General features: G+C 34.5%; 2 protein-coding genes across 2 annotated transcripts in view; both read left to right on the top strand.

The window, feature by feature from the left end:
• Positions 1-288: 288 nt before the first annotated feature.
• LOC117332221 (uncharacterized protein PF11_0207-like) lies at positions 289-4,144 on the top strand. Its single transcript, XM_033891106.1, has 2 exons — positions 289-298; positions 2,928-4,144. The coding sequence occupies exons 1-2, from the start codon at positions 289-291 to the stop codon at positions 4,142-4,144; spliced, it is 1,227 nt and encodes a 408-aa protein (XP_033746997.1).
• Positions 4,145-8,688: 4,544 nt separating this feature from the next.
• LOC117332878 (protein trapped in endoderm-1-like) overlaps positions 8,689-24,711 on the top strand; it is a 39,991-nt gene continuing 23,968 nt past the window's right edge. Inside the window, exon 1 of the mRNA XM_033891940.1 lies at positions 8,689-9,124. The gene's annotated coding sequence lies outside the window, so the exon portion shown is untranslated. The remainder of the gene's footprint in view (positions 9,125-24,711) is intronic.

Genomic DNA, 24,711 nt, shown 5'->3' with positions numbered 1-24,711 from the left:
AGTTGAGAAGATTTTTTGAAATTTTTGTCAATCAAACCCTTTTAGGCCCCCGCCCCTCAGGCCCCTTGGGGGTTGGGACCATATAATTCACACCTTTGTTTGACCTTTGACCATGGAAGCTTCCTGCTAAATTTCATTGAATCTGGTTCTGCAGTTTTGGAGAAGAAGTCGAAAATGTAAATTGTTTAGCGACGGACGATGGACAAAAGGCGGTTAAAATACAATAGGTCACTTGAGACTTTGTCTCAGGTGACCTAAAAAGGCTTGCTAATTGGAATTTTAAGCAACATGAAGAAAGGTAGGTATATAACATTACATCAGTTTTGTTTCTGTGCCTCATACCTGTTGTGATAAATTAGCCAAAATTGATGTTGTTATCCAGTTGGGTGTGTCTGCATAAATGTTTATTTGTACTCTTTAACCCTGATTTTTGAATAAGTGGTTAGTGCTCGTTTTAAATTATCACAGCATACAATCTGGCAACACATCCTGTAAAAATGTGGTACAGAAAATGTGTTGCAGTTAAAAAGGTACAATAAATAAGATACATGCCCCTGGACTTTTTGCTATTTCTATTGAAGTGTAATCTATCTACACTTGATTTTCTGGTATTTCTTTTGAAATGAAATCTATCTACACTTGATTTTCTGGTATTTCTATTGATGTGAAATCTATCTACACTTGATTTTCTGGTATTTCTTTTGAAATGAAATCTATCTACACTTGATTTTCTGGTATTTCTATTGATGTGAAATCTATCTACACTTGATTTTCTGGTATTTCTATTGAAGTGAAATCTATCTACACTTGATTTTCTGGTATTTCTATTGAAGTGAAATCTATCTACACTTGATTTTCTGGTATTTCTATTGAAGTGAAATCTATCTACACTTGATTTTCATGTAACCTTAATTAAGGCCCTGAAATAATTTAACTACATAAAAAAAAAGTACAGTATTCATGAAATTTTGTTTAGAAAAGTTCCATTGACAAAAATGAAATTTAAAAAAAAAGAAATAAAAGAAATAGAGGATATCTAACAGTGTGTTCAGTAATACCAAATATATTTCACTAGTGTGGCTAATATATTTTGATATTTTTCACGAGTGGGTAGCACGAGTAAAAATATTAAAATATTAGCCACACAAGTTAAACATATTTGCTATTATTATTTTAATGCTTTTTTAAACTCTCTTCTGATTAGTCAGAAGTGCATCATGTGTCTGTTTATAAATATTGATACTGACTTGGAGCGTGTGAAAAATTATTATTGACGCCTTATTCGATTGTACCTTCGCTTTCGCATCCGTTTCATCAGACAATTCTGCCTACCCGTTACTAGACACAAGTCAGAGAACTCTGTAAAATCTTATGCAAGGTAAAACAACAGAGAACACAAAGAGACTTATGTCCGAAACAATTGGAAACAGGAATGACAATGGCCGAGGAAGTTAAGGTTTGGACGTAAGAAGTTGAGATCCTGTAACTATCACTGATTCTCAAACATTCTATCTTTCCAATCGTCATACCCATGACAAGACAGAGCACAAAATACAAAATCTTGTACAAAATACCATGCAGATGTCCAGTTCACTATGCAATTTACCAGTGCCATTCCTGTCCCATTATCAAAATGTCACAATTAATTATAATATCAATACTCCAAAGTGATTTTAAGATCATATACAAATGGTTACCTATCTTGTTAAATTGTGTTAAAAAAAATGTCACAATGAAATAAATGTAAAAGAAGAAACATAATGTTTTTGTAATATTTTTAATTTAAATTTATCAATCTATCAAAAATAATAAAACAATTACAGCCTTTAGCTTCGGTCAACACCTGGATTTAATATATTGACCTCAGACTATGTCCTCAGGTAATATTATCTTTCTTGGGTTGATAAACCAGGTATCCACCTCACCCAAAGGCTATAATTGTATATTACTGAAGATACTGTTAGATATTCTGTTTATAACATTTGATAGCAAAATATGCAGAGACAGCTCAATCTCTCCCAGAATTCATTGCGGTCCCCTGTCAATGGCTCACAAATGTACGCCAAATCGTGACATTATATATTCTACCTTGCATTATAACATCATATAACATGGCGGAGAGCTACACTATGTGCAAATCTTTTTAATTTTCCTCATTGTCATTTGTAAGAAGTGTTCTGATTGGTCAAATCACTAGTGAAAAATATCACTTTTATAGAATGAATAATTTTCGATATTTCACTGGTAAAAATGTAATGATTTTTTTATATTCAATCAGACAGTTTAAAAACTACAGAGTGCACCATATCTCTTAAGAAACTCCTGGAAGGATGTGTTCCTCTAATGGATTAAGACAGATGATGATTAACTAGTCTATAGATTCTATACACTTGATGGAGAACACAAAGAAAAAAGAGAAGTGGAATTTGTCATCTGTTGGATTTCCCATGACATCCTGTAATTTCTTAACAGCAAATTTTCATTTGTTTTAATATCTTATCAATCCTTAGGCTAATCATCAAAAATTATCTCTTTCAGAATCCATCACAAAATTTGATTTAAATGACAGTCAAGAATTCATCACTCAAACATCTTTTCAATTCTGGTTTGACCTAAATTTTTATAATTTTGCTGTCAGGAATAATAGGGTTATTTCTCTCATGACTTTTTAAAATGTTTCATAATGTTAGTGTCTGAAAATGAAAATGGATTACTTTTGAACAACAGATCAATTTTCTAAGCAACGATATCTGTTTTCACAGTTTATAAATTCTGATGACGGTTGGCCTTAAGCCATCCGAAACATGTAAACATATTAAAACCTACAAGTTTACGGAATCCTTTGTGTTGATGCTCCATCCCTTATCTATTAGTTTATAAATAAGTATGGGGATGTACATAATAAAGATCCACACATTCTCCCATAGACACCAATGTTACAGATTACAGAACCACACATTCTCCTATAGACACCAATGTTACAGATTACAGAACCACACATTCTCCCATAGACATCAATGTTACAGATTACAGAACCACACATTCTCCCATAGACACCAATGTTACAGATTACAGAACCACACATTCTCCCATAGACACCAATGTTACAGATTACAGAACCACACATTCTCCTATAGACACCAATGTTACAGATTACAGAACCACACATTCTCCCATAGACACCAATGTTACAGATTACAGAACCACACATTCTCCTATAGACACCAATGTTACAGATTACAGAACCACACATTCTCCCATAGACACCAATGTTACAGATTACAGAACCACACATTCTCCCATAGACACCAATGTTACAGATTACAGAACCACACATTCTCCCATAGACATCAATGTTACAGATTACAGAACCACACATTCTCCCATAGACACCAATGTTACATATTACAGAACCACACATTCTCCCATAGACACCAATGTTACAGATTACAGAACCACACATTCTCCTATAGACATCAATGTTACAGATTACAGAACCACACATTCTCTCATAGACATCAATGTTACAGATTACAGAACCACACATTCTCTCATAGACACCAATGTTACAGATTACAGAACCACACATTCTCCTATAGATACCAATGTTACAGATTACAGAACCACACATTCTCCCATAGACACCAATGTTACAGATTACAGAACCACACATTCTCCCATAGACACCAATGTTACAGATTACAGAACCACACATTCTCCCATAGACATCAATGTTACAGATTACAGATCTAGAACCACACATTCTCCCATAGACACCAATGTTACATATTACAGAACCACACATTCTCCCATAGACACCAATGTTACAGATTACAGAACCACACATTCTCCCATAGACACCAATGTTACAGATTACAGAACCACACATTCTCCCATAGACATCAATGTTACAGATTACAGAACCACACATTCTCCTATAGACACCAATGTTACAGATTACAGAACAACACATTCTCCCATAGACACCAATGTTACAGATTACAGAACCACACATTCTCCCATAGACACCAATGTTACAGATTACAGAACCACACATTCTCCCATAGACACCAATGTTACAGATTACAGAACAACACATTCTCCAATAGACACCAATGTTAACATTATGTTAAGATATTGTTAAGTAGTGCAAAAGCTGAAAGCATATAGTACTCCTTACTAACTATTGGTATAAGGGTGTCCAGTTGGAGAGCCTGAGGTGACTGGTTCCTTTGATTTATCCTCAGAATTCTGTGGACTTTGATCTTTCTGACAGTCTAATCTAAAGTAAGGAATGGAGCCTGCAGGTAAATCAAAAACCAAATTTTCAACTCACAAGTCATAAAGTACCTGAATGTGTGTACCTAATCACCATGGAGTTGGTTATAAGTCTGCCATGTTTATAGTTGACTGAGCAGAAAATTGGCATTAGAGGTAGAATTAGCATCACTGAGTAAAATCTGGTTCAGAGACTTTAGGTTATAAGGGGATCCACAGGATACCAACATACAGAGCTTATATCTGATTCAGCAGCTGGAGTTTTTAGGCGGATATATGAAAAGTATTAAAATTGATGATAGATTTTTTTTCAGAAAATTCAAAACAGAGTTTTACATTTTGTGCTAGCATTACTCATAGTGAAAACATTAATGTGAAACATAACTCATTCTTAATTTTGTCAATTTTCTTTATATTTATACAGAAATATCCTAGTCTACTTAATCTAAGCTTAAATTATAATCATGCAACAGCTTTTATTTAACCAGTTCCTACACATTTTGCAAACATATATCGTTTTTATGAAATTTTATACTTTTAACGTCTTAAGATTTTTATAAATCAAGATCCCATAAAAATCTAAGGGTCATTCTTTCGTTCAAATGGCAGATATGAGATGCACAATAATTAATTCATAAGATTTATAAGCAAAAGAAGCTTACACTCATCTTTGTGACAAACTATTACGTTTTATCATATTTGTACAGAAAATCTTCAAAGTCTGACGCCTTGCGTCCGTACTGCTGTATTCTGTTTGGCCTCCTCCACTTCATTTGTTTAACATGTGACACAAAAGACAATTGTAAACAGAGCACAGCATGGCAAACAACAAAGGTGCATTGTTTTTGCTGTGATGATAAATCCCTATTATAGCCCGTTTTACCTCCATTACTTATGCTTTGATAACATGCAAAGGAAGTAAATGAATTAAGAATATAAAAAAAAACATTAAAAATATCACGTACAAAAGTTAACATACACAGTCGCATAGATATGAGCCCCAAAGGGCACAAACATGTACCGTGTGAACAAAACGTGTGGCATATACATGTAAATGAAGGAAATTGCAACAGATTTAATACCAAGATTTTAATGGCAAATGCACATTACACTTTATTAATCCTTTATTGTGGTTCTATGAGGTAAAATTTAGTTTTAATGTCCAATTTCTCAGCATGGTAGCAAGTGTTTAACTCCAAGCATACCTTTATTACAAACCTGTTAGTCTGTCAGTATTCCACTAAAGCAATGCAAATTCCTCATTTGACTCAACTGAGGCGGCCTCCTGCTCTCTTCCATATCTCCATCTGGTTGCCAATATTTGCACAACTTTTAATATGATGCTTGTGGTGTACTCATTTTTTCACTGATTCCGTTTTCAGGGACCCATTAGCTAATCACTTACCAAAGGGAGCCGCATCCATCATTTTTGGTTCTTGAACTTATCTGAACATGCTCATATTGATAGTTGTTGGCTGTGATTATTTTTTGTACTACGGGTCAAAGTTATATACATTTAAAAAAATCTTTAAATAGTGAGAACTGTGAGTTTTCTTTGGACTTTGAGTGTCATATTATAGTAAACTTTTACTAGTTAAAGAAAATGCAAGATTCCCGCAAGATTTTACTATTATTTTTAAAGCATAAAATCATTTCAACAACAGAATGCCTCTTTTACAGAGAGATAATGATATCAATTCAAAATAACTGTGTATACTGTAGTATGTGGATTTTCTGAACTTCACAAAGCTTACTTAAACAGAACCTTATCAACTATATATAGCCTTTCTTATCATTAATGGATACATTGCATCTGATTACCTCCCCTTATCAGAAAAATATGTTATATGTCAGATTAATTCAAACAAATTAGGCCAGCAATTTTTTTGTAGTCGATGTAGTTTTACTCATTTCATTTAAATGAAAATTTGACACAAATAAAATCTTGACATGGTCACTTGGTATAATTTAGTGTAATGTTTAGTTTTTATAACATTAATGCAAACATACATACATATACCTTTACATTCTTACCATTTTTTGATGAACTGATCTGAGTGAATGGCTTTGTTATGATAGAGTGCTACTAAATTCATTTGGTGATTATTATAACTATAAATGCCAATTAGTATAATGTTACAAGAAGCAGTTCATTAATTTATAGTCGCTAAAACAGACATGCGTAATTTTCATCAATGACAGAGATTTTCATGAAAAATGATTCTATTCTTTTTTGAAAGAACATCATTAAAATGGGTATAATTTTATGATAATGTTTCTCATATTTTGATAAATGACACAGAAGTGTAAAATGTACTTTGAAATGTAATATGCTCATATTTCATTTTATCTAATAAATCACAAAAATAAAGCATTCTGTTTTTTTTTATAGTAAATCTCAACAGTAATGCAATGTTCTGTTTGTTATCGGTATCTAAATCACACTGGAACAAGACAATTTAGCGATTTATATCCTCCCACTAGATAAAGGCCATGGTCAAAATATAGGAAAGAACAATTAACCTTGGTATATGACCCACAACCTGACATCAACTTGTGCCCTAAATATGAAGTTCCAGCTACAAGTAGTGGAGACAATAAAGCTAGGTTTTCCTTGATGTAGGTCAAAGGTCAAAATGTATGTTAAAGTGACCTACTTTTGGTATATGACGCACTGCCTCACCTAGGTAAACACATGCCCAAAATATGAAGCTCCAGTGACAAGTGAGTATGAGAAAGAGCCTACACAAGTTAACTAGAGAAGGACATATGGACACAGATCTAGAACAATCCTATGCAATGAGCAGTCAGAATAGCCAATGATGCATTGACCGTGGAACAGAACTTGTCTGTATATTTCAGAGCAGTATGCAAGGGGCAATCTGATTGGTTGACAGCTCTGTAAACAATACTAACTATAATTGTTGACCAATAAATAGCCTACTTTCATTCCACAGTAAGTTGATGCATCTTCTGATCTTACAATGTTACACCTTGTTGATATTAAGTAAGAGTAGGGGGGCTAATATTTTTTTCCATAAATACTAGACGCCTGTGGTCATACCCAAAAAGTCACAAAGGAATAAAGTATTCTGTTAATAAAGTAAATCTCAACAGGAGCTAGTATAATATTCTGTTTCTCTTACTCAGTATATCACATAAAGGTATATGAATGCCTTGGACTATGTAGTTGGCACACAATGGGTGAGGGAGCTAATATATGAGATTGACAGATTAACTGTCCATTGGAGTTAAGAGGATAAGGGTTCAGTGAGGGGGATCAAGAGAGGGAGAGGAGGGAGGGATTGGAGAATCAGGAGGTTGTGTACAGGTAATGTCATTCTCTCATATCAGTACATATTATATATAAATTATATCATATCAGTACATATTATATATAAATTATATCATATCAGTACATATCATATATAAATTATATCATATCAGTACATATCATATATAAATTATATCATATCAGTACATATCATATATAAATTATATCATATCAGTACATATTATATATAAATTATATCATATCAGTACATATTATATATAAATTATATCATATCAGTACATATTATATATAAATTATATCATATCAGTACATATTATATATAAATTATATCATATCAGTACATATTATATATAAATTATATCATATCAGTACATATTATATATAAATCATATCATATCTACATATTATGTATAAATTATATCATATCAGTACATATTATATATAAATTATATCATATCAGTACATATTATATATAAATTATATCATATCAGTACATATTATATATAAATTATATCATATCAGTACATATTATATATAAATTATATACTTCTTTTCGAATTTAATGGTTCAAGAGGCCAAAAAGGAATGTCCTTCTAACTATCACTATATATCATGGTACAATAATACAACTGTTCATCACTGTATGGAAGCAGAGCAGTACTGCTTGGCTGCTTGGTGTAGGTATTAGCATGCTAAGTTGTATTTATCCTACCTATACTCTCTTTTGTATCAAAATTCCATCCCAAACAAACAGTTGCCAACATAGTTCAAATGACAGGCATAGATAAACTCTAGAGATCACAATGGGGTAAGTGCCAAAAATCCAGAAAGGTATTTATTTTTATAACAAAACAAAAATTTATTATTCAACAGGAAATATATTTAAAAAATCAATCGTTTTATATTTCATATTGGCCTGCAGTTGTTCAAACACTGAATTGAATTTAATGACCTGTTTTTATTTGAACAGCCTGGCCAAGTGACTATATTGATTCTGTGTGGTTCAGGGAATCCCCCGTGTGGAGCCTCTAGCAGTGTCTGGGCCTCAGCCACTGTATCACTTGGCTAACAGTCTGTACAAACAGTATGTTCCTCACATACTAGAAATTAAACAGACAACCACTGTATACTGACAGCACTTCAACACTCAGTTCATGCATTTCTAATCTCCAGTTAGCCTTAATCTGTAATCTATAATTTTTCATACTTTCATTTATATAAATATGAATATTTTTCTACAACTGTTACAAGGATTGGATGCCTTGCTGGCTTTATAGACATACAAAAGTGAGTTAGGGTCCTGCCTGAAGAAACAACTGTTTGTTCCTTACCTGAGCAAGGACACACCTGGATTTTTTTTTTCTTTCTTTCTTTTTACCTTTACACTTATACACGTGGCAAAAAAGGAAAGTTAGTGATACCGGCTGTGTGTATTGATTGATACCTGATGCTTATAGAATAACAAGTGATGTATTTTGCTCTGGTGTAGATCAGTTTGGCAAAGTTGCAAGGATTTAAATACCACGGATTTTACAATATCACACCTATCAGGTAAGTTATTTTTCACTGATATTTTTCTTCAATGCAAGTTCAACAGAAGTAAAACAAATATTAAAAAGCAGCAGAAATAAGGCAAAATGAAAAGAATGATAAATAATATTAAAAAGCAGCAGAAATAAGGCAAAATGAAAAGAATGATAAATAATGTAAAATATCAGGTAAGAACTTTAATGTCAATGAGTTGTCAGAAAAAACATGTGTTATATTATAGAGGTGTCAGATAAAACAGATGTTGTATTACATAGGTGTCAGATAAAACAGGTGTTATATAACAGAGGTGTCAGAAAAAAAACCATTTGTTATATTACAGAGGTGTCAGATAAAACAGGTGTTGTATTACAGAGGTGTCAGATAAAACAGGTGTTATATAACAGATGTGTCAGATAAAACAGGTGTTGTATTACATAGGTGTCAAATAAAACAGGTGTTATATAACAGAGGTGTCAGAAAAAAACCATTTGTTATATTACAGAGGTGTCAGATAAAACAGATGTTGTATTACATAGGTGTCAGATAAAACAGGTGTTATATAACAGAGGTGTCAGAAAAAAAACCATTTGTTATATTACAGAGGTGTCAGATAAAACAGGTGTTGTATTACAGATGTGTCAGATAAAATAGGTGTTATATAACAGATGTGTCAGAAAAAACAGGTGTTGTATTACAGAGGTGTCAAATAAAATAGGTGTTATATAACAGAGGTGTCAGATAAAACAGGTGTTATATAACAGTGTCAAATAAAACAGGTGTTATATAACAGAGGTGTCAGATAAAACAGGTGTTATATAACAGATGTGTCAGATAAAATAGGTGTTATATAAAAGAGGTGTCAGATAAAACAGGTGTTGTATTACAGAGGTGTCAGATAAAACAGGTGTTATATAACAGATGTGTCAGATAAAATAGGTGTTATATAACAGAGGTGTCAGATAAAACAGGTGTTGTATTACAGACGTGTCAGATAAAATAGGTGTTATATAACAGATGTGTCAGAAAAAACAGGTGTTGTATTACAGAGGTGTCAAATAAAATAGGTGTTATATAACAGAGGTGTCAGATAAAACAGGTGTTATATAACAGTGTCAAATAAAACAGGTGTTATATAACAGAGGTGTCAGATAAAACAGGTGTTATATAACAGATGTGTCAGATAAAATAGGTGTTATATAAAAGAGGTGTCAGATAAAACAGGTGTTGTATTACAGAGGTGTCAGATAAAACAGGTGTTATATAACAGATGTGTCAGATAAAATAGGTGTTATATAACAGAGGTGTCAGATAAAACAGGTGTTGTATTACAGATGTGTCAGATAAAATAGGTGTTATATAACAGAGGTGTCAGATAAAACAGGTGTTATATAACAGATGTGTCAGATAAAATAGGTGTTATATAACAGAGGTGTCAGATAAAACAGGTGTTATATAACAGATGTGTCAGATAAAATAGGTGTTATATAACATATGTGTCAGATAAAACAGGTGTTGTATTACAGAGGTGTCAGATAAAACAGGTGTTATATAACAGATGTGTCAGATAAAATAGGTGTTATATAACAGAGGTGTCAGATAAAATATGTTATATAACAGATGTGTCAGATAAAACAGGTGTTGTATTACAGAGGTGTCAGATAAAACAGGTGTTATATAACAGTGTCAGATAAAATAGGTGTTATATAACAGAGGTGTCAGATAAAACAGGTGTTATATAAAAGAGGTGTCAGATAAAACAGGTGTTATATAACAGAGGTGTCAGATAAAACAGGTGTTATATAACAGAGGTGTCAGATAAAACAGGTGTTATATAACAGTGTCAAATAAAACAGGTGTTATATAACAGAGGTGTCAGATAAAACAGGTGTTATATAACAGATGTGTCAGATAAAATAGGTGTTATATAACAGATGTGTCAGATAAAATAGGTGTTATATAACAGAGGTGTCAGATAAAACAGGTGTTGTATAAAAGAGGTGTCAGATAAAACAGGTGTTATATAACAGAGGTGTCAGATAAAACAGGTGTTATATAACAGAGGTGTTGGACAAAATAGGTGTTATATAACAGAGGTGTCAGATAAAATAGGTGTTATATTACAGAGGTGTCTGATGAAACAGGTGTTATATAACAGAGGTGTCAGATAAAACATGTGTTACATTACAGAGGTGTCAGATAAAACAGGTGTTACATTACAGAGGTGTCAGATAAAACATGTGTTACATTACAGAGGTGTCAGATAAAACATGTGTTACATTACGAGGTGTCCAATAACAGAGGTGTCAGGTACAACAGGTGTCATATAACAGATGTGTCAGATAAAACAGGTGTTATATAACAGAGGTGTCAGATAAAACAGGTGTTATATAACAGAGGTGTCAGATAAAACAGGTGTTATATAACAGAGGTGTTTGACAAAATAGGTGTTATATAACAGAGGTGTCAGATAAAATAGGTGTTATATAAAAGAGGTGTCAGATCAAACAGGTGTTATATAACAGAGGTGTTTGACAAAATAGGTGTTATATAACAGAGGTGTCAGATAAAATAGGTGTTATATAACAAAAGTATCAGATAAAACAGGTGTTATATAACAGGTGTCAGATAAAACAGGTGTTATATAAAAGAGGTGTCAGATAAAACAGGTGTTATATAACAGAGGTGTCAGATAAAACAGGTGTTATATAACAGAGGTGTTGGACAAAATAGGTGTTATATAACAGAGGTGTCAGATAAAATAGGTGTTATATAAAAGAGGTGTCAGATAAAACAGGTGTTATATAACAGAGGTGTTTGACAAAATAGGTGTTATATAACAGAGGTGTCAGATAAAATAGGTGTTATATAACAAAAGTATCAGATAAAACAGGTGTTATATAACAGGTGTCAGATAAAACAGGTGTTATATAAAAGAGGTGTCAGATAAAACAGGTGTTATATAACAGAGGTGTCAGATAAAACATGTGTTATATAACAGAGGTGTCAGATAAAAGAGGTGTTATATAACAGTGTCAAATAAAACAGGTGTTATATAACAGATGTGTCAGATAAAACAGGTGTTATATAACAGAGGTGTCAGATAAAACAGGTGTCATATAACAGAGGTGTCAGATAAAACAGGTGTAATATAACAGATGTGTCAGATAAAATAGGTGTTATATAACAGATGTGTCAGATAAAATAGGTGTTATATAACAGAGGTGTCAGATAAAACAGGTGTTATATAACAGATGTGTCAGATAAAATAGGTGTTATATAACAGAGGTGTCAGATCAGATAAAATAGGTGTTATATAACAGAGGTGTCAGATAAAACAGGTGTTGTATAAAAGAGGTGTCAGATAAAACAGGTGTTATATAACAGAGGTGTTGGACAAAATAGGTGTTATATAACAGAGGTGTCAGATAAAATAGGTGTTATATTACAGAGGTGTCTGATGAAACAGGTGTTATATAACAGAGGTGTCAGATAAAACAGGTGTTATATAACAGATGTGTCAGATAAAATAGGTGTTACATTACAGAGGTGTCAGATAAAACAGGTGTTATATAACAGAGGTGTCAGATAAAATAGGTGTTATATAACAGAGGTGTTGGACAAAATAGGTGTTATATAACAGAGGTGTCAGATAAAATAGGTGTTATATAACAGAGGTGTTGGACAAAATAGGTGTTATATAACAGAGGTGTCAGATAAAATAGGTGTTGTATAAAAGAGGTGTCAGATAAAACAGGTGTTATATAACAGAGGTGTTGGACAAAATAGGTGTTATATAACAGATGTGTCAGATAAAATAGGTGTTATATTACAGAGGTGTCTGATGAAACAGGTGTTATATAACAGAGGTGTCAGATAAAACATGTGTTACATTACAGAGGTGTCCAATAACAGATGTGTCAGATAAAACAGGTGTTATATAAGTGTCAGATAAAACAGGTGTTATATAACAGAGGTGTTGGACAAAATAGGTGTTATATAACAGAGGTGTCAGATAAAATAGGTGTTATATAAAAGAGGTGTCAGATCAAACAGGTGTTATATAACAGAGGTGTTGGACAAAATAGGTGTTATATAACAGAGGTGTCAGATAAAATAGGTGTTATATAACAAAAGTATCAGATAAAACAGGTGTTATATAACAGGTGTCAGATAAAACAGGTGTTATATAACAGGTGTCAGGTACAACAGGTGTTAAATAACAGATGTGTCAGATAAAACAGGTGTTATATAACAGAGGTGTCTGATCAAACACGTGTTATATAGTAGAATATGTGGGATAAACGCTTACCTTTTCTTATATGAAAACCTTATCAAAAATATCTGTCATTATGCAGTTTCAAAAAAAGATTTCAATATTTTAAGAACATTTTTTTTACATTCAAAGCATAGAGAAAAATTGGAACTTTGAATTGTTTACAACTTCATTCATATCCAGCTTTAGAGTGTGACTACTTCATTACTGGAGATAAATTACTCAACACTGACCTGATACACCACACTTTTATCAGACTGACCAACACTGACCTGATACACCACTTTTATCAGACTGACCAACACTGACCTGATACACCACACTTTTATCAGACTGACCAACAATGACCTGATACGCCACACATTTATCAGACTGACCAACACTGACCTGATACACCACTTTTATCAGACTGACCAACACTGACCTGATACACCACACTCTTATCAGACTGACCAACACTGACCTGATACAACAGACTTTATCAGTCTGACCAACACTGACCTGATACACCACTTTTATCAGACTGACCAACACTGACCTGATACACCACACTTTTATAAGACTGACCAACACTGACCTGATACACCACACTTTTATCAGTCTGACCAACACTGACCTGATACACCACTTTTATCAGACTGACCAACACTGACCTGATACACCACACTTTTATCAGACTGACCAACACTGACCTGATACACCACTTTTATCAGACTGACCAACACTGACCTGATACACCACACTTTTATCAGACTGACCAACACTGACCTGATACACCACACTTTTATCAGACTGACCAACACTGACCTGATACACCACACTTTTATCAGACTGACCAACACTGACCTGATACACCACTTTTATCAGACTGACCAACACTGACCTGATACACCACTTTTATCAGACTGACCAACACTGACCTGATACATCCCACTTTTATCAGACTGACCAACACTGACCTGATACAACACACTTTTATCAGACTGACCAACACTGACCTGATACACCACACTTTTATCAGACTGACCAACAATGACCTGATAATTGTACACCACACTTTTATCAGACTGACCAACAATGAGCTGATACACCACTTTTATCAGACTGACCAACACTGACCTAATACACCACACTTTTATCAGACTGACCAACACTGACCTGATACACCACACTTTTATCAGACTGACCAACACTGACCTGATACACCACACTTTTATCAGACTGACCAACACTGACCTGATACATCACACGTTTATCAGACTGACCAAAACTGACCTGTTACACCACACTTTATCAGACTGACCAACACTGACCTGATACACCACACTTTTATCAGACTGACCAACACTGACCTGATACACCACACTTTTATCAGACTGACCAACACTGACCTGATACACCACACTTTTATCAGACTGACTAACACTGACCTGATACACCACACTTTTATCAGACTGACCAACACTGACCTGATACACCACACTTTTATCAGACTGACCAACACTGACCTGATACATCACACTTTTATCAGACTGACCAACACTGACCTAATACACCACACTTTTATCAGACTGACCAACTGACCTGATACACCACATTTTTATCAGACTGACCAGCACTTCATCCCCTCAGGACAACATAATGCCAATTAACTAAACAGCATGGCTTGACCATGGTCAATGGATTACATCTGCCTAATAATCTTACCATTATTTTGGCTTCTTTCTCCCATATTGACCAAAATGGCAGCATCAAATAGTCTATCTCTTTAATAATAAGATCTTTGCACTCACCATTGAATGATCTTTATTCATAGTTTGATGTGCACGTAACAGTGATCTCGTTGCTGCTTTTCCCTTGTTCCTTCCTTCCCTCTCAATAATCTGAAAACCAAAAAAAATCCTTCATATGAAATCTAAGAAAGATCTTTCTGAGAAATATAGATAATAAACTTAAACTTTCAAAAGCCAAGATGGTTGCCTATTGACCATTGTGTTTTCTTGATTTGATCCAAAATTTAATGAGCACTTAAGGGACCAAGGGAAACCTACATGTGAAGTATGAGAAATCCCCTTCCTGAAGTTGTTGAGAATTAATGATAACAAACTTTCATTGTCAAAATCCAAGATGGCCACCTTTCAGCCATTGTGTTTTCCTGATCAGACTCACAATTGAATAGGCACAACTAGGGACTAGGGACATGTGGAACCTAAATGTGAAGTTTGAGAAATATCCCTCTAGCACTTTTCAAGAAATAGTGATAATCAAATAAACATCAATTCTCAAAATCGAAGATGGCCACATATGGGCAATTTTATTTTCCCTATCAGACCCAAAATTTAATGGGCACAACTAGCGACACTTGGGAATCTAATTATGAAGATTGAGAAATATCCCTACATAGATGGCCACCTGTTGGCCAACAATGGATCATGGATGCAGGACAATTTGAAATTTGAAACTTAAGAATTATACCCAGTATAACTATAGAATTATACCAAGTATAGCTATAGAGTTATACCCAGTATAGCTATAGAATTATGCCCAGTACAGCTATAAATTATACCCAGTATAGCTATAGAAGTATACCAAGTATAGCTATAGAATTATACCCAGTATAGCTATAGAATTATACCCAGTATAGATATAGAATTATGCCCAGTATAGCTATAGAATTATACCCAGTATAGCTATAGAATTATACCCAGTATAGCTATAGAGTTATACCCAGTATAGCTATAGAATTATACCCAGTATAGCTAGAGAATTATGCCCAGTATAGCTAGAGAATTATACCCAGTATAACTATAGAATTATACCCAGTATAGCTCTAGAATTATGCCCAGTATAGCTATAGAGTTATGCCCAGTATAGCTATAGAATTATACCCAGTATAGCTAGAGAATTATACCCAGTATAGCTATAGAATTATACCCAGTATAGCTCTAGAATTATGCCCAGTATAGCTATAGAGTTATGCCCAGTATAGCTATAGAATTATACCCAGTATAACTATAGAATTATACCCAGTATAGCTATAGAGTTATACCCAGTATAGATATAGAATTATGCCCAGTATAGCTATAGAATTATACCCAGTATAGCTATAGAATTATACCCAGTATAGCTAGAGAATTATGCCCAATATAGCTATAGAATTATACCCGGTATAGCTATAGAATTATGCCCAGTATAACTATAGAATTATACCCGGTATAGCTATAGAATTATACCCAGTATAGCTATAGAATTATGCCCAGTATAACTATAGAATTATACCCGGTATAGCTATAGAATTATACCCAGTATAACTATAGAAGTATACCAAGTATAGCTATAGAATTATGCCCAGTATAACTATAGAATTATTTCCAGTATAACTATATAATTATGCCCAGTATAGCTATAGAATTATGCCCAGTATAGCTATAGAATTATACCCAGTATAACTATAGAATAATACCCAGTATAGCTATAGAATTATGCCCAGTATAGCTATAGAATAGCCAGTACATCTATAGAATTATACCCAGTACAGCTAGAGAATTATGCCCAGTATAACTATATAATTATTCCCAGTATAGCTATAGAATTATGCCCAGTATAGTTATAGAATTATACCCAGTATAGCTATAGAGTTATACCCAGTATAACTATAGAATTATGCCCAGTATAGTTATAGAATTATGTCCAGTATAGCTATAGAGTTATACCCAGTATAACTATAGAATAATACCCAGTATAGCTATAGAATTATGCCCAGTACATCTATAGAATTATGCCCAGTATAGTTATAGAATTATACCCAGTATAGCTAGAGAATTATGCCCAGTATAGCTATAGAATTATACCCAGTATAGCTATAGAATTATGCCCAGTATAGCTATAGAGTTATGCCCAGTATAGCTATAGAATTATACCCAGTATAGCTATAGAATTATGCCCAGTATAGCTATAGAATTATACCCAGTATAGCTATAGAATTATACCCAGTATAGCTATAGAATTATACCCAGTATAGCTATAGAGTTATGCCCAGTATAGCTATAGAATTATGCCCAGTATAGCTATAGAGTTATGCCCAGTATAGCTATAGAATTATACCCAGTATAGATATAGAATTATGCCCAGTATAGCTATAGAATTATACCCAGTATAGCTATAGAATTATGCCCGGTATAGCTATAGAGTTATGCCCAGTATAGCTATAGAGTTATGCCCAGTATAGCTATAGAGTTATGCCCAGTACAGCTATAGAATTATACCCAGTATAGCTATAGAATTATGCCCAGTATAGCTATAGAGTTATGCCCAGTATAGCTATAGAATTATGCCCAGTATAGCTATAGAGTTATGCCCAGTATAGCTATAGAATTATACCCAGTATAGCTATAGAATTATACCCAGTATAGCTATAGAGTTATGCCCGGTATAGATATAGAATTATTCCCAGTATAGCTATAGAATTATACCCAGTATAGCTCTAGAATTATGCCCAGTATAGCTCTAGAGTTATGCACAGTATAGCTATAGAATTATACCCAGTATAGCTATAGAATTATGCCCAGTATAGCTATAGAATTATACCCAGTATAGCTATAGAATTATACCCAGTAAAGCTATAGAATTATACCCAGTACAGCTATAGAATTATTCCCAGTATAGCTATAGAATTATACCCAGTATAGCTATAGAATTATGCCCAGTATAGCTCTAGAGTTATGCACAGTATAGCTATAGAATTATACCCAGTATAACTATAGAATTATACCCAGTATAGCTATAGAATTATACCCAGTATAACTATAGAATTATGCCCAGTATAGCTATAGAATTATACCCAGTATAACTATAGAATTATGCCCAGTATAGCTATAGAATTATACCAAGTATAGCTATAGAATTATACCCAGTATAGCTATAGAATAGCCAGTACAGCTATATGTAGTAAAGTTCTTCCTTGCTCCTGAAGCTCTAGCAGTAACATGTGTGAAGTTTTGTGTCCTTGAATTCTTGATTAGTGTTGTTTATACCATGGTACTCAAATTGATTATACCATTAAAACTATACAACCCAAAATAACGACTCAGGAAATGTAGACAAGCACAGTCAGATATATATGTATCTATAGGGAAACAGGGAAAGCCTTTCTTTTGTAGAACATATTCTAGACAGTAGTAATGGCTTGTCTGGGGAAGCACTGCAATGATCCAATCGTGATTCAGCTAACAAACATGGACAGGAGATCAGATACTCAGAGTTACAGGGACAAACCGTAAATACTCAAATAAATATACTGGTAAATGTACCTCCTAGTTTACCATGAGGTACTGTAAACACTGGTAAATGTACCTCCTAGTTTACCATGAGGTACTGTACACACTGGTAAATGTACCTCCTAGTCTACCATGAGGTACTGTAAACATTCTGGTAAATGTACCTCCTAGTTTACCATGAGGTACTGTAAACACTGGTAAATGTACCTCCTAGTTTACCATGAGGTACTGTAAACATTCTGGTAAATGTACCTCCTAGTTTACCATGAGGTACTGTAAACATTCTGGTAAATGTACCTCATAGTTTACCATGAGGTACTGTAAAAATTCTGGTAAATGTACCTCCTAGTTTACCATGAGGTACTGTAAACACTGGTAAATGTACCTCCTAGTTTACCATGAGGTACTGTAAACATTCTGGTAAATGTACCTCCTAGTCTACCATGAGGTACTGTAAACACTGGTAAATGTACCTCCTAGTTTACCATGAGGTACTGTAAACATTCTGGTAAATGTACCTCCTAGTCTACCATGAGGTACTGTAAACACTGGTAAATGTACCTCCTAGTTTACCATGAGGTACTGTAAACATTCTGGTAAATGTACCTCCTAGTTTACAATGAGGTACTGTAAACACTGGTAAATGTACCTCCTAGTTTACCATGAGGTACTGTAAACATTCTGGTAAATGTACCTCCTAGTCTACCATGAGGTACTGTAAACACTGGTAAATGTACCTCCTAGTCTACCATGAGGTACTGTAAACATTCTGGTAAATGTACCTCCTAGTTTACCATCAGGTACTGTAAACATTCTGGTAAATGTACCTCCTAGTTTACCATGAGGTACTGTAAACACTGGTAAATGTATCTCCTAGTCTACCATGAGGTACTGTAAACACTGGTAAATGTACCTCCTAGTTTACCATGAGGTATACTGTAAACACTGGTAAATGTACCTCCTAGTTTACCATGAGGTACTGTAAACACTGGTAAATGTACCTCCTAGTCTACCATGAGGTACTGTAAACACTGGTAAATGTACCTCCTAGTTTACCATGAGGTACTGTAAACACTGGTAAATGTACCTCCTAGTCTACCATGAGGTACTGTAAACACTGGTAAATGTACCTCCTAGTTTACCATGAGGTACTGTAAACATTCTGGTAAATGTACCTCCTAGTTTACCATAAGGTACTGTAAACACTGGTAAATGTACCTCCTAGTCTACCATGAGGTACTGTAAACACTGGTAAATGTACCTCCTAGTTTACCATGAGGTACTGTAAACACTGGTAAATGTACCTCCTAGTCTACCATGAGGTACTGTAAACACTGGTAAATGTACCTCCTAGTTTACCATAAGGTACTGTAAACACTGGTAAATGTACCTCCTAGTCTACCATGAGGTACTGTAAACACTGGTAAATGTACCTCCTAGTCTACCATGAGGTACTGTAAACACTGGTAAATGTACCTCCTAGTTTACCATGAGGTACTGTAAACACTGGTAAATGTACCTCCTAGTTTACCATGAGGTACTGTAAACACTGGTAAATGTACCTCCTAGTCTACCATGAGGTACTGTAAACACTGGTAAATGTACCTCCTAGTTTACCATGAGGTACTGTAAACACTGGTAAATGTACCTCCTAGTCTACCATGAGGTACTGTAAACACTGGTAAATGTACCTCCTAGTCTACCATGAGGTACTGTAAACACTGGTAAATGTACCTCCTAGTCTACCATGAGGTACTGTAAACACTGGTAAATGTACCTCCTAGTCTACCATGAGGTACTGTAAACACTGGTAAATGTACCTCCTAGTTTACTATGAGGTACTGTAAATACCGGTAAATGTACCTCCTAGTTTACTATGAGGTACTGTAAATACCGGTAAATGTACCTCCTAGTTTACCATGAGGTACTGTAAACATTCTGGTAAATGTACCTCCTAGTTTACAATGAGGTACTGTAAACACTGGTAAATGTACCTCCTAGTTTACCATGAGGTACTGTAAACATTCTGGTAAATGTACCTCCTAGTCTACCATGAGGTACTGTAAACACTGGTAAATGTACCTCCTAGTCTACCATGAGGTACTGTAAACACTGGTAAATGTACCTCCTAGTTTACCATGAGGTACTGTAAACACTGGTAAATGTACCTCCTAGTCTACCATGAGGTACTGTAAACACTGGTAAATGTACCTCCTAGTTTACCATGAGGTACTGTAAACACTGGTAAATGTACCTCCTAGTTTACCATGAGGTATACTGTAAACACTGGTAAATGTACCTCCTAGTCTACCATGAGGTACTGTAAACATTCTGGTAAATGTACCTCCTAGTCTACCATGAGGTACTGTAAACATTCTGGTAAATGTACCTCCTACTTTACTATGAGGTACTGTAAATACCGGTAAATGTACCTCCTAGTCTACCATGAGGTACTGTAAACACTGGTAAATGTACCTCCTAGTCTACCATGAGGTACTGTAAACACTGGTAAATGTACCTCCTAGTCTACCATGAGGTACTGTAAACACTGGTAAATGTACCTCCTAGTCTACCATGAGGTACTGTAAACACTGGTAAATGTACCTCCTAGTTTACTATGAGGTACTGTAAACACTGGTAAATGTACCTCCTAGTCTACCATGAGGTACTGTAAACATTCTGGTAAATGTACCTCCTAGTTTACCATGAGGTACTGTAAACACTGGTAAATGTACCTCCTAGTTTACCATGAGGTACTGTAAACATTCTGGTAAATGTACCTCCTAGTCTACCATGAGGTACTGTAAACATTCTGGTAAATGTACCTCCTAGTTTACCATGAGGTACTGTAAAATGTACCTCCTAGTCTACCATGAGGTACTGTAAACACTGGTAAATGTACCTCCTAGTTTACCATGAGGTACTGTAAACATTCTGGTAAATGTACCTCCTAGTTTACCATGAGGTACTGTAAACACTGGTCAATGTACCTCCTAGTTTACCATGAGGTACTGTAAACATTCTGGTAAATGTACCTCCTAGTTTACCATGAGGTACTGTAAACACTGGTAAATGTACCTACTAGCTAGTCTACCATGAGGTACTGTAAACACTGGTAAATGTACCTCCTAGTTTACCATGAGGTACTGTAAACATTCTGGTAAATGTACCTCCTAGTTTACCATGAGGTACTGTAAACATTCTGGTAAATGTACCTCCTAGTTTACCATGAGGTACTGTAAACACTGGTAAATGTACCTCCTAGTCTACCATGAGGTACTGTAAACATTCTGGTAAATGTACCTCCTAGTTTACCATGAGGTACTGTAAACACTGGTAAATGTACCTCCTAGTTTACCATAAGGTACTGTAAACATTCTGGTAAATGTACCTCCTAGTTTACCATGAGGTACTGTAAACCCTGGTAAATGTACCTCCTAGTCTACCATGAGGTACTGTAAACACTGGTAAATGTACCTCCTAGTCTACCATGAGGTACTGTAAACACTGGTAAATGTACCTCCTAGTTTACCATGAGGTACTGTAAACACTGGTAAATGTACCTCCTAGTTTACCATGAGGTACTGTAAACACTGGTAAATGTACCTCCTAGTTTACCATGAGGTACTGTAAACACTGGTAAATGTACCTCCTAGTTTACCATGAGGTACTGTAAACACTGGTAAATGTACCTCCTAGTTTACCATGAGGTACTGTAAACACTGGTAAATGTACCTCCTAGTTTACCATGAGGTACTGTAAACATTCTGGTAAATGTACCTCCTAGTTTACCATGAGGTATACTGTAAACACTGGTAAATGTACCTCCTAGTTTACCATGAGGTACTGTAAACACTGGTAAATGTACCTCCTAGTCTACCATGAGGTACTGTAAACACTGGTAAATGTACCTCCTAGTTTACCATGAGGTACTGTAAACACTGGTAAATGTACCTCCTAGTCTACCATGAGGTACTGTAAACACTGGTAAATGTACCTCCTAGTTTACCATGAGGTACTGTAAACACTGGTAAATGTACCTCCTAGTTTACCATGAGGTACTGTAAACACTGGTAAATGTACCTCCTAGTCTACCATGAGGTACTGTAAACACTGGTAAATGTACCTCCTAGTTTACCATGAGGTACTGTAAACACTGGTAAATGTACCTCCTAGTCTACCATGAGGTACTGTAAACATTCTGGTAAAGTACCTCCTAGTTTACCATGAGGTACTGTAAACATTCTGGTAAAGTACCTCCTAGTTTACCATGAGGTACTGTAAACATTCTGGTAAATGTACCTCCTAGTTTACCATGAGGTACTGTAAACACTGGTAAATGTACCTACTAGCTAGTCTACCATGAGGTACTGTAAACACTGGTAAATGTTACTCTGTCCTATAGATGATTTTGAGTTACCGTAAACACTCTGGTAAATGAACCTTTCTAGTTTTCTCTGTGGTACCATTACATTACTGTTATTACTGTCCTTGTTTACCATTAAGTACCGTAAACATTCTGGTAAAAGCACTGTCCTAGTACAATGTACATGTAGAAGGTGCAGTTAGACAGTCTATTTCAGAGACCTTAATACAACTAAGCTCCCTCTCCCCTTATTTGCCCTGTCACTGATTGAGTTACATCATGTACATGTAGCTAATGAGAGTCAATATGATAGGGAAAATATGGTACTAAAATCTGTTCATCTCATGAATTTTTCATCAAAATCTGTATGTTTATCTCATGAATTTTTCATCACGCAGTAAAAACCAGCTGGAACTAGCTAACATGCAGTCATGGGATTGTTTTCTCATCAATATTTAAATGCAATTTTGAGCTTACAGATTCAAAGAAATAACGTAAAATGAAATCTATGAAAACTTTCAAATATTATGCTAGCTATAGGGCTTTATTCTTCCTCAAAAAATCGATGGAAGAAATTCTTCTCCATTTTATATTTTCTGTCAAAAGTATGTCTTTTCTTAAAAAGCTTCTAATTTTTTGTATAAAGACAAAATACTTAAACAGGGATAGCCCATGGTCAATCTGATGGGGTTTTTATTATTTGCTTGCAGGATGAAAATATCTGAATTTTGAAACATCATTTACCATACTGTAGGCCTTCGGGTGACATATTTCTGATAAAAAGCATAAATTTGACGACAAATTTCCATTAGAAACTCAAATCTATGTGTCTGCTGAACAGGAAATTTGTAATCAAGTAAAAGGCCATTTATCAAATAATGCATGGCTGGCAACAACAAACTAATAAGGATTGAAGTGATAAAACTCTGAATTCATATTGTTTTTATTGAAGACAGCTTGATAACATTATGAGGAGTGCTCGACATTTCCAGTTCATGTATTGTTAATTCCTTCCACATTTCTAACAACAAGACAATGTAACAACGATTTTCATTGGTTTGTAATCATATATTTTTCTTTTATGTATACACAATTAGACTGGCCACCAGCCTATAAATTGTTTGTTAGAATTGCTCCACTAAATTCTACTAGATTATCTCTCCCGAGATTGAAACTAGAATCAGACATACCCTACACACCAATATCATAAAGGTCAATTTTATTTTCTAGAGACAGACATCCAAACTTGCCCCCAATAAAATTACATTGATGTGCATTTTGCTCTATTTACAAACCTTAAAAAGAATCTAATGAAAACTGAATTTAACACAGGAATCAATCCACTGATCACATCTATTAAAACTCTGTAAATACAGACAGGTATGAGCTAGAACCTTGAAATTAATTATTAATGACATTGTTTTTTTTTTTACAAAATTCATCTTACATAAGCGCATTGATAATTGATTTGGACCAGCATCAATTGTTGATATAATAAATCCTATTATTTGTACGCCAATGAGTACACATGTAGATTTGATCTATTTCAATGTTAAGCCAAGTATTTACAAGATCAAGTCCTTCATACATAAATCACTACCAGTGGATATCACTGACCAGCTGCAAAGACCGTGTTGACAATTAAGGCTTGATTAATGCCTATTTGTTCCGTGCTATTTTCATGTTGCTTAAA

The sequence above is a fragment of the Pecten maximus genome, chromosome 8 (genome assembly GCF_902652985.1).
Source record: "Pecten maximus chromosome 8, xPecMax1.1, whole genome shotgun sequence".
Taxonomy (NCBI): Eukaryota; Metazoa; Mollusca; class Bivalvia; order Pectinida; family Pectinidae; genus Pecten; species Pecten maximus.
The sequence above is the reverse complement of the archived record's forward strand: the minus strand, read 5'-3'. Positions and strand labels throughout refer to the sequence as shown.